Here is a 12,437-nt window from a genome sequence, read left to right as displayed (position 1 = left end):
ATGGATGTCCATGACCTGACCCAGTTCAGTTATGTGTTGATTACATACCTCCATACTAACATAAACTACACATACATTGTAGAATGTTTGTTCATTTGGAATGGATGTCCATGACCTGACTCAGGTTATGTGTTGATTACATACCTCCATACTAACATAAACTACACATACATTGTAGAATGTTTGTTCATTTGGAATGGATGTCCATGACCTGACCCAGTTCAGTTATGTGTTGATTACATACCTCCATACTAACATAAACTACACATACATTGTAGAATGTTTGTTCATTTGGAATGGATGTCCATGACCTGACCCAGTTCAGTTATGTGTTGATTACATACCTCCATACTAACATAAACTACATATACATTGTAGAATGTTTGTTCATTTTGAATGGATGCCCATGACCTGACTCAGTTCAGTTATGTGTTGATTACATACCTCCATACTAACATAAACTACACATACATTGTAGAATGTTTGTTCATTTTGAATAGATGTCCATGCCCACACTCAGTTCAGTTATGTGGTAATAACATACCTACAAACTAACATAAACTATAATGTGTCACATTAATGGTGTAAACCATCTTTTCTAATACAAGATGATTATTCTGTCTCATTTCACAGCTACCCCAAATATTAATGAGGTTACAATCATTGCCACCATCTGATGGTAGTAAGCAGGATAATAGTGAAATATTAAACCAATCTTTTGAGCAGTTGCTGAGGTTTGTTCCTTTGCTGGATGCTGCCGATACCAAGTCACAGTATGTATCATACTCTTCTGAAGTTTATTATAATGAATTAGCTTCTTTATAATATACTGTAAACTGCCTCAGAGATAAATTTAGTGAAAATAACAATTGACAATTCTGTAGCATTTACAATGTCTCTGGGTTCTACAACACGGAGTGTTGGTGACTTTTGAAACATGTTGTCTTCATGAATGCCATAAAATTCTCAAAATTGTTCGCAGTGAAAATAAAAAATGTTCTGTGTATATTAGCTATCGGCAGTGAGGTCTTGCTATATCTAAGAATTGTTTTTAACTTTTTTTTAATTTGTAGCTGTGACAGCTTACAATATCTTCTCCAAGAGTTGGTGAAACATGGCTTGATGAGTGACGTACAGGTCAGAAAGATCCATGCAAAAAGGTACAAGTCTTATACTTAAATATCACTTTGATAAAATGTTTATGAATACCTTCTTGTGTCCTGTTATGTTGTGTTCACTGTGATACATGTGTATATGTTTATGAATACCTTCTTGTGTACTGGTATGTTGTGTTCACTGTGATATATGTTTATGAATACATTCTTGTGTCCTGGTATGATGTGTTCACTGTGATATATGTTTATGAATACATTGCTTTTATTGGTAATACGGTAATTTTCATGCACTCTTGCGGTTTCTCTGTATCTATAGAATCTTTGCTTGCAGTTGGTTGATAATTTATTCAACTTGTATTTCAGAACTCAGGAAACACAGAAGACTAAGTCTACAGACACTCCTCCAACCCAACCTAATGCTAGCCTTATACTAAGAGCTGATCCAACAGTGAAAAATATACTCAAGGTATGTTTTTAATAATCTATTATGTCATGTTCCTGTACCCATGGAATTCTAACCAGTAACAGTTCATCTGCAAACTACCCTTGAAGAGCTCAACAAACCCTCATCAGCAAACTACCCTTGAAGAGCTTAACAAACCCTCATCTGCAAACTATCCTTGAAGAGCTTATCAAACCCTCATCTGCAAACTACCCTTGAAGAGCTTAACAAACCCCCATCTGCAAACTATCCTTGAGGACCTTAACAAACCCTCATCTGCAAACTACCCTTGAAGAGCTTAACAAACCCTCATATGCAAACTACCCTTGAAGAGCTTAACAAACCCTCATCTGCAAACTACCCTTGAAGAGCTTAACAAACCCTAATCTGCAAACTACCCTTGAAGAGCTTAACAAACCCTCATCTGCAAACTATCCTTGAGGACCTTAACAAACCCTCATCTGCAAACTACCCTTGAAGAGCTTAACAAACCCTCATATGCAAACTACCCTTGAAGAGCTTAACAAACCCTCATCTGCAAACTACCCTTGAAGAGCTTAACAAACCCTCATCTGCAAACTACCCTTGAAGAACTTAACAAACCCCCATCTGCAAACTACCCTTAAAGAGCTTAACAAACCCTCATCTACAAACTACCCTTGAAGAGCTTAACAAACCCTCATTTGCAAACTACCCTTGAAGATCTCAACAAACCCTCATCTACAAACTGCCCTTGAAGAGCTTAACAAACCCTCATCTACAAACTGCCCTTGAAGAGCTTAACAAACCCTCATCTGCAAACTACCCTTGCTGAGCTTAACAAACCCTCATTTGCAAACTACCCTTGAAGAGTTTAACAAACCCTCATCTACAAACTGCCCTTGAAGAGCTTAACAAACTCTCATCTGCAAACTATCCTTGAGGACCTTAACAAACCCTCATCTACAAACTGCCCTTGAAGAGCTTAACAAACCCTCATCTGCAAACTACCCTTGCTGAGCTTAACAAACCCTCATCTGCAAACTACCCTTGAAGAGCTTAACAAACCACCATCTGCAAACTACCCTTGAAGAGCTTAACAAACCCTCATCTGCAAACTATCCTTGAGGACTTTAACAAACCCTCATCTGCAAACTATCCTTGAAGAGCTTAACAAACCTTCATCTGCAAACTATCCTTGAAGAGCTTAACAAACTCTCATCTGCAAACTATTCTTGAAGAGCTTAACAAACCCTCATCTGCAAACTACCCTTGAAGAGCACAACAAACGCCCATCTGCAAACTATCCTTGAAGAGCTTAACAACCCTCATCTGCAAACTATCCTTGAAGAGCTTAACAAACCCTCATCTGCAAACTACCCTTGCTGACTTAACAAATCTTCACCTGCAAACTACCCTTGAAGAGCTTAACAAACCCTCATCTGCAAACTACCCTTGAAGAGTTTAACAAACCCTAATATGCAAACTATCCTTGAAGAGCTTAACAAACCCTCATCTGCAAACTACCCTTGAAGAGCTTAACAAACCCTCATCTGTAAACTACCCTTGAAGAGCTTAACAAAGCATCATCTGCAAATTATCCTTGAAGAGCTTAACAACCCTCATCTGCAAACTATCCTTGAAGAGCTTAACAAACCCTCATCTGCAAACTGCCCTTGAAGAGCTTAACAACCCTCATCTGCAAACTATCCTTGAATAGCTTAACAAACCCTCATCTGCAAACTGCCCTTGAAGAGCTTAACAAACCCTCATCTGCAAACTACCCTTGCTGAGCTTAACAAATCCTCACCTGCAAACTACCCTTGGAGAGCTTAACAAACCCTCATCTGCAAACTAGCCTTGAAGAGCTTAACAAACCCTCATCTGCAAACTACCCTTGAAGAGCTTAACAAACCCTCATCTGCAAACTACCCTTGAAGAGCTTAACAAACCCTCATCTGCAAACCACCCTTGAAGAGCTTAACAAACCCTCATCTGCAAACTGCCCTTGAAGAGTTAAACAAACCCTCATCTGCAAACTAGCCTTGAAGATCTTAACAAACCCTCATCTGCAAACTACCCTTGAAGAGCTTAACAAACCCTCATATGCGAACTACCCTTGAAGAGCTTAACAAACCCTCATCTGCAAACTATCCTTGAAGAGCTTAACAAATGCTCATCTGCAAACTACCCTTGAAGTGCTTAACAAACCCTCATCTGCAAACTACCCTTGAAGAGCTTAACAAACCCTCATCTGCAAACTATCCTTGAAGAGCTTAACAAACCCTCATCTGCAAACTACCCTTGAAGAGCTTAACAAACGCTCATCTGCAAACTACCCTTGAAGAGCTTAACAAATGCTCATCTGCAAACTACCCTTGAAGAGCTTAACAAACCCTCATCTGCAAACTACCTTTGAAGTGCTTAACAAACCCCCACCTGCAAACTACCTTTAAAGAGTTTAACAAACCCCCACCTGCAAACTGCCCTTGAAGAGCTTAACAAACCCTCATCTGCATACTACCCTTGAAGAGCTTAACAAACCCGCATATGCGAACTACCCTTGAAGAGCTTAACAAATGCTCATCTGCAAACTACCCTTGAAAAGCTTAACAAAGCCTCATCTGCAAACTACCCTTGAAGAGCTTAACAAACCCTCATCTGCAAACTACCCTTGAAGAGCTTAACAAACCCTCATCTGCAAACTACCCTTGCAGAGCTTAACAAACCCTTATCTGCAAACTACCCTTGAAGAGCTTAACAAATGCTCATCTGCAAACTACCCTTGAAGAGCTTAACAAATGCTCATATGCAAACTACCCTAGAAGAGCTTAACAAACCCTCATCTGCAAACTATCCTTGAAGAGCTTATCAAACCCTCATCTGCAAACTATCCTTGAAGAGCTTAACAAACCCTCATCTGTAAACTACCCTTGAAGAGCTTAACAAACCCGCATCTGAAAACTACACTTGAATAGCTTAACAAACCCTCATCTGCAAACTGCCCTTGAATAGCTTAACAAACCCTCATCTGCAAACTACCCTTGAAGAGCTTAACAAACCCTCATCTGCAAACTACCCTTGAAGAGCTTAACAAACCCTCATCTGCAAACTACCCTGGAAGAGCTTAACAAATGCTCATCTACAAACTACCCTTGAAGAGCTTAACAAACCCTCATCTGCAAACTACCCTAGAAGAGCTTAACAAACCCTAATCTGCAAACTACCCTTGAAGAGCTTAACAAACCCTAATCTGCAAACTACCCTTGAAGAGCTTAACAAACCCTAATCTGCAAACTACCCTAGAAGAGCTTAACAAACCCTAATCTGCAAACTACCCTTGAAGAGCTTAACGAACCCTAATCTGCAAACTACTCTTGAAGAGCTTAACAAACCCTAATCTGCAAACTACCCTTGAAGAGCTTAACAAACCCTAATCTGCAAACTACCCTAGAAGAGTTTAACAAACCCTAATCTGCAAACTTCCCTTGAAGAGCTTTACAAACCCTAATCTGCAAACTACCCTTGAAGAGCTTTACAAACCCTAATCTGCAAACTACCCTTGAAGAGCTTAACAAACCCTCGTCTGCAAACTACCCTAGAAGAGTTTAACAAACCCTAATCTGCAAACTACCCTTGAAGCGCTTAACAAACCCTAATCTGCAAACTACCCTTGAAGAGCTTAACAAACCCTAATCTGCAAACTACCCTTGAAGAGCTTAACAAACCCTCATCTGCAAACTACCCTTGAAGAGCTTAACAAACCCTCATCGGCAAACTACCCTTGCAGAGCTTAACAAACACTCATCTGCAAACTACCTATGAAGAGCTTAACAAACCCTCATCTGCAAACTACCCTTGAACAGCTTAACAAACCCTCATCTGCAAACTACCCTTGAAGAGCTTAACAAATGCTCATCTGCAAACTACCCTTGAAGAGCTTAACAAACCCTCATCTGCAAACTACCCTTGAAGAGCTTAACAAACCCTCATCTGAAGAGCTTAACAAACCCTCATATGCGAACTACCCTTGAAGAGCTTATCAAACCCTCATCTGTAAACTACCCTTGAAGAGCTTAACAAACCCGCATCTGAAAACTACCCTTGAATAGCTTAACAAACCCTCATCTGCAAACTGCCCTTGAAGAGCTTAACAAACCCTCATCTGCAAACTACCCTTGAAGAGCTTAACAAACCCTCATCTGCAAACTACCCTTGAAGAGCTTAACAAACCCTCATCTGCAAACTACCCTTGAAGAGCTTAACAAACCCTCATCTGCAAACTACCCTTGAAGAGCTTAACAAATGCTCATCTGCAAATTACCCTTGAAGAGCTTAACAAATGCTCATCTGCAAACTACCCTTGAAGAGCTTAACAAACCCTCATCTGCAAACTATCCTTGAAGAGCTTATCAAACCCTCATCTGCAAACTATCCTTGAAGAGCTTAACAAACCCGCATCTGAAAACTACACCTGAATAGCTTAACAAACCCTCATCTGCAAACTGCCCTTGAAGAGCTTAACAAACCCTCATCTGCAAACTACCCTTGAAGAGCTTAACAAACCCTCATCTGCAAACTACCCTTGAAGAGCTTAACAAACCCTCATCTGCAAACTATCCTTGAAGAGCTTAACAAACCCTAATCTGCAAACTACCCTTGAAGAGCTTAACAAACCCTAATCTGCAAACTACCCTAGAAGAGCTTAACAAACCCTAATCTGCAAACTACCCTTGAAGAGCTTAACAAACCCTAATCTGCAAACTACCCTTGAAGAGCTTAACAAACCCTAATCTGCAAACTACCCTAGAAGAGTTTAACAAACCCTAATCTGCAAACTTCCCTTGAAGAGCTTTACAAACCCTAATCTGCAAACTACCCTTGAAGAGCTTAACAAACCCTCGTCTGCAAACTACCCTAGAAGAGTTTAACAAACCCTAATCTGCAAACTACCCTTGAAGAGCTTAACAAACCCTAATCTGCAAACTACCCTTGAAGAGCTTAACAAACCCTAATCTGCAAACTACCCTTGAAGAGCTTAACAAACCCTCATCTGCAAACTACCCTTGAAGAGCTTAACAAACCCTCATCGGCAAACTACCCTTGCAGAGCTTAACAAACACTCATCTGCAAACTACCTATGAAGAGCTTAACAAACCCTCATCTGCAAACTACCCTTGAACAGCTTAACAAACCCTCATCTGCAAACTACCCTTGAAGAGCTTAACAAATGCTCATCTGCAAACTACCCTTGAAGAGCTTAACAAACCCTCATCTGCAAACTACCCTTGAAGAGCTTAACAAACCCTCATCTGAAGAGCTTAACAAACCCTCATATGCGAACTACCCTTGAAGAGCTTATCAAACCCTCATCTGTAAACTACCCTTGAAGAGCTTAACAAACCCGCATCTGAAAACTACCCTTGAATAGCTTAACAAACCCTCATCTGCAAACTGCCCTTGAAGAGCTTAACAAACCCTCATCTGCAAACTACCCTTGAAGAGCTTAACAAACCCTCATCTGCAAACTACCCTTGAAGAGCTTAACAAACCCTCATCTGCAAACTACCCTTGAAGAGCTTAACAAACCCTCATCTGCAAACTACCCTTGAAGAGCTTAACAAATGCTCATCTGCAAACTACCCTTGAAGAGCTTAACAAATGCTCATCTGCAAACTACCCTTGAAGAGCTTAACAAACCCTCATCTGCAAACTATCCTTGAATAGCTTATCATACCCTCATCTGCAAACTATCCTTGAAGAGCTTAACAAACCCGCATCTGAAAACTACACCTGAATAGCTTAACAAACCCTCATCTGCAAACTGCCCTTGAAGAGCTTAACAAACCCTCATCTGCAAACTACCCTTGAAGAGCTTAACAAACCCTCATCTGCAAACTACCCTTGAAGAGCTTAACAAGCCCTTATCTGCAAACTACCCTTGAAGAGCTTAACAAACCCCCATCTGCAAATTATCTTTGAAGAGCTTATCAAACCCTCATCTGTAAACTACCCTTGAAGAGCTTAACAAACCCGCATCTGAAAACTACCCTTGAAGAGCTTAACAAACCCTCATCTGCAAACTACCCTTGAAGAGCTTAACAAACCCTCATCTGCAAACTACCCTTGAAGAACTTAACAAACCCCCATCTGCAAACTACCCTTAAAGAGCTTAACAAACCCTCATCTACAAACTACCCTTGAAGAGCTTAACAAACTCTCATTTGCAAACTACCCTTGAAGATCTCAACAAACCCTCATCTACAAACTGCCCTTGAAGAGCTTAACAAACCCTCATCTGCAAACTATCCTTGAAGAGCTTAACAAACCCCCACCTGCAAACTACCCTTGAAGAGCTTAACAAAACCCCACCTGCAAACTACCCTTGAAGAGCTTAACAAACCCTCATCTGCAAACTACCCTTGAAGAGTTTAACAAACCCTCATCTGCAAACTACCCTTGAAGAGCTTAACAAAACCTCATCTGCAAACTGCCCTTGAAGAGCTTAATAAACCCTCATCTGCAAACTACCCTTGAAGAGCTTAACAAGCCCTTATCTGCAAACTACCCCTGAAGAGCTTAACAAACCCGCATATGCGAACTACCCTTGAAGAGCTTAACAAATGCTCATCTGCAAACTACCCTTGAAGAGCTTAACAAAGCCTCATATGCGAACTACCCTTGAAGAGCTTAACAAACCCTCATCTGCAAACTATCCTTGAAGAGCTTAACAAACCCTCATATGCGAACTACCCTTGAAGAGCTTAGCAACTTCTCATCTGCAAACTACCCTTGAAGAGCTTAACAAACCCTCATCTGCAAACTACCCTTGAAGAGCTTAACAAACCCTCATCTGCAAACTACTCTTGAAGAGCTTAACAAACCCTCATCTGCAAACTACCCTTGAAGAGCTTAACAAACCCTCATCTGCAAACTGCCCTTGAAGAGCTTAACAAACCCTCATCTGCAAACTACCCTTGAAGAGCTTAACAAACCCTAATCTGCAAACTACCCTTGAAGAGCTTAACAAATGCTCATCTGCAAACTATCATTGAAGACCTTAACAAACCCTCATTTGCAAACTGCCCTTGAAGACCTTAACAAACCCTCATCTGCAAACTACCCTTGAAGAGCTTAACAAACACTCATCTGCAAACTACCCTTGAAGAGCTTAAAAAAAAACCTCATCTGCAAACTACCCTTGAAGAGCTTAACAAACCCTCATCTGCAAACTACCCTTGAAGAGCTTAACAAACCCTCATCTGCAAACTACCCTTGAAGAGCTTAACAAATGCTCTTCTGCAAACTACCCTTGAAGAGCTTAACAAACCCTCATCTGCAAACTACCCTTGAAGAGCTTAACAAATGCTCTTCTGCAAACTACCCTTGAAGAGCTTAGCAACTTCTCATCTGCAAACTACCCTTGAAGAGCTTAACAAACCCTCATCTGCAAACTACCCTTGAAGAGCTTAACAAACCCTCATCTGCAAACTACTCTTGAAGAGCTTAACAAACCCTCATCTGCAAACTACCCTTGAAGAGCTTAACAAACCCTCATCTGCAAACTGCCCTTGAAGAGCTTAACAAACCCTCATCTGCAAACTACCCTTGAAGAGCTTAACAAACCCTAATCTGCAAACTACCCTTGAAGAGCTTAACAAATGCTCATCTGCAAACTATCATTGAAGACCTTAACAAACCCTCATTTGCAAACTGCCCTTGAAGACCTTAACAAACCCTCATCTGCAAACTACCCTTGAAGAGCTTAACAAACACTCATCTGCAAACTACCCTTGAAGAGCTTAAAAAAAAACCTCATCTGCAAACTACCCTTGAAGAGCTTAACAAACCCTCATCTGCAAACTACCCTTGAAGAGCTTAACAAACCCTCATCTGCAAACTACCCTTGAAGAGCTTAACAAATGCTCTTCTGCAAACTACCCTTGAAGAGCTTAACAAATGCTCATCTGCAAACTACCCTTGAAGAGCTTAACAAACCCTCATCTGCAAACTATCCTTGAAGAGCTTATCAAACCCTCATCTGCAAACTATCCTTGAAGAGCTTAACAAACCCGCATCTGAAAACTACACCTGAATAGCTTAACAAACCCTCATCTGCAAACTGCCCTTGAAGAGCTTAACAAACCCTCATCTGCAAACTACCCTTGAAGAGCTTAACAAACCCTCATCTGCAAACTACCCTTGAAGAGCTTAACAAACCCCCACCTGCAAACTACCCTTGAAGAGCTTTACAAACCCCTACCTGCAAACTGCCCTTGAAGAGCTTAACAAACCCTCATCTGCAAACTACCCTTGAAGAGTTTAACAAACCCTCATCTGCAAACTACCCTTGAAGAGCTTAACAAACCCCCATCTGCAAACTATCCTTGAAGAGCTTATCAAACCCTCATCTGTAAACTACCCTTGAAGAGCTTAACAAACCCCCACCTGCAAACTACCCTTGAAGAGCTTAACAAAGCCTCATATGCGAACTACCCTTGAAGAGCTTAACAAACCCTCATCTGCAAACTATCCTTGAAGAGCTTAACAAACCCTCATATGCGAACTACCCTTGAAGAGCTTAACAACTTCTCATCTGCAAACTACCCTTGAAGAGCTTAACAAACCCTCATCTGCAAACTACCCTTGAAGAGCTTAACAAACCCTCATCTGCAAACTACCCTTGAAGAGCTTAACAAACCCTCATCTGCAAACTGCCCTTGAAGAGCTTAACAAACCCTCATCTGCAAACTACCCTTGAAGAGCTTAACAAACCCTCATCTGCAAACTGCCCTTGAAGAGCTTAACAAACCCTCATCTGCAAACTACCCTTGAAGAGCTTAACAAACCCTAATCTGCAAACTACCCTTCAAGAGCTTAACAAATGCTCATCTGCAAACTATCATTGAAGACCTTAACAAACCCTCATTTGCAAACTGCCCTTGAAGACCTTAACAAACCCTCATCTGCAAACTACCCTTGAAGAGCTTAACAAACACTCATCTGCAAACTACCCTTGAAGAGCTTAACAAATGCTCATCTGCAAACTACCCTTGAAGAGCTTAACAAACCCTCATCTGCAAACTACCCTTGAAGAGCTTAACAAACACTCATCTGCAAACTACCCTTGAAGAGCTTAACAAATGCTCATTTGCAAACTGCCCTTGAAGACCTTAACAAATGCTCATCTGCAAACTACCCTTGAAGAGCTTAACAAAATCTCATCTGCAAACCCTTGAAGAGGTTAAAAAAACCCTCATCTGCAAACTACCCTTAAAGAGCTTAACAAACCCTCATCTGCAAACTATCCTTGAAGAGCTTAACAAACCCTCATCTGCAAACTATCCTTGAAGAGCTTAACAAACCCTCATCTGTAAACTACCCTTGAAGAGCTTAACAAACCCTCATCTGCAAACTACCCTTGAAGAGCTTAACAAACCCTCATCTGCAAACTACCCTTGAAGAGCTTAACAAACCCTCATCTGCAAACTACCCTTGAAGAGCTTAACAAACCCTCATCTGCAAACTGCCCTTGAATAGCTTAACAAACCCTCATCTGTAAACTACCCTTGAAGAGCTTAACAAACCCTCATCTGCACACTACCCTTGCTGAGCTTAACAAACCCTCATCTGCAAACTACCCTTGCAGAGCTTAACAAAAAACATTCTCCAAACTCTTTCTGAATAATAGCATAACAACAGCTCATCTGCAAAGTGCATTCTGACCAATAGCATAACAACATATCATTTCAAAACTGCCTTCTGACCAATAGCATAATAACAGTTCATTTTCAAACTGCATTCTGACCAATTGCATAAGTCATGTGACACTATGAAAAAGTGTCAGGCATATTTAGCTCCGCTGTTGACTTTGTCAAGCGGAGCTTATCATATGAGTGATTGTCCGTCGCCGTCCGTCCTCTGTCGTCCGTGTCAGTGTTTTACTTTTTCGACTTATTCTTGAAAACTACAAGCCTGAATGCTTTGATACTTGACGTATATGTACCTTGGGTAGACCTCTCTTAGATTTGTTCATTTCATGATGATATCTTCAATTCTCTAATTTTGGTGAATATTTTTGTCATTTTTGGTAAATAGTGATATTTTCGACTTGTTGAATACCGCAAGTCCAATTGCTTTGATATTACATATATAGGTACTACATGTGGACCTCTCAGATTTGTTCATTTTGTAATGACATCTTTAATTTTCTAATTTTGGTGAATATTTTTGGTAAAAAGTGGTATTTTCGACTTCTTGTTGAAAACCGCAAGTCCAATTGCTTTGATATTACATATATAGGTACAACATGTAGACCTCTCTCAGATTTGTTCATTTTGTAATTATATCTTTAATTCTCTAATTTTGGTGAATATTTTTGTCATTTTTGGTAAAAAGTGATATTTTCAATTTCTTGTTGAAAACCGCTGATTGTTTTGATACTATACATATTGTTCATTTTCTAATGATATCTTTTGTTCTTTAATTAAAATGTGCATTGCTAACAGCGGAGCTATCTCAGCCGAAAGGCTGCTTGTTTAATAATTAGCAAAACAGCCCAAATGTATTAAAACAGAAATTCATGAATATTGTCAGTTTTCAATATTCAATTGTTGAAATATGCACTTTTACAGCAATTCCAGGCACTGACTTGACGCTGAAGTTGTGCTAGATGTTGATAACTTACTACAATAGGTTATCCACTTTGTTTTCAAATTTACATAAGTTGTAATTAAAAATATAAACATCGGCGGCAAATCAGAGGAATGATTGACAGATATTTCCCACAATGTTTTCTATTTTTGCTACAAAAACAGGTACACCTAGGCGCGTCTGTCCTTCATTCACTTTTGGTCGGTCATTGTGTTGATTTCGTGTTTGCTAATCAGCATTTGCCTAAG

At 40.2% G+C, this 12,437-nt stretch overlaps 1 protein-coding gene across 1 annotated transcript in view; it reads left to right on the top strand.

The window, feature by feature from the left end:
• The window catches only part of LOC102802799 (mediator of RNA polymerase II transcription subunit 24-like), an 80,558-nt gene that overhangs the window by 41,666 nt on the left and 26,455 nt on the right, over window positions 1-12,437 (top strand). The window contains exons 8-10 of the mRNA XM_085501539.1: window positions 634-773; window positions 1,074-1,160; window positions 1,479-1,581. Of these exons, the coding sequence (XP_085357665.1) occupies window positions 634-773; window positions 1,074-1,160; window positions 1,479-1,581 (330 nt within the window). The remainder of the gene's footprint in view (window positions 1-633; window positions 774-1,073; window positions 1,161-1,478; window positions 1,582-12,437) is intronic.

Source organism: Saccoglossus kowalevskii, chromosome 7 (genome assembly GCF_978046115.1).
Source record: "Saccoglossus kowalevskii chromosome 7, keSacKowa6.1, whole genome shotgun sequence".
NCBI classification, from domain to species: domain Eukaryota; kingdom Metazoa; phylum Hemichordata; class Enteropneusta; family Harrimaniidae; genus Saccoglossus; species Saccoglossus kowalevskii.
The sequence above is the reverse complement of the archived record's forward strand: the minus strand, read 5'-3'. Positions and strand labels throughout refer to the sequence as shown.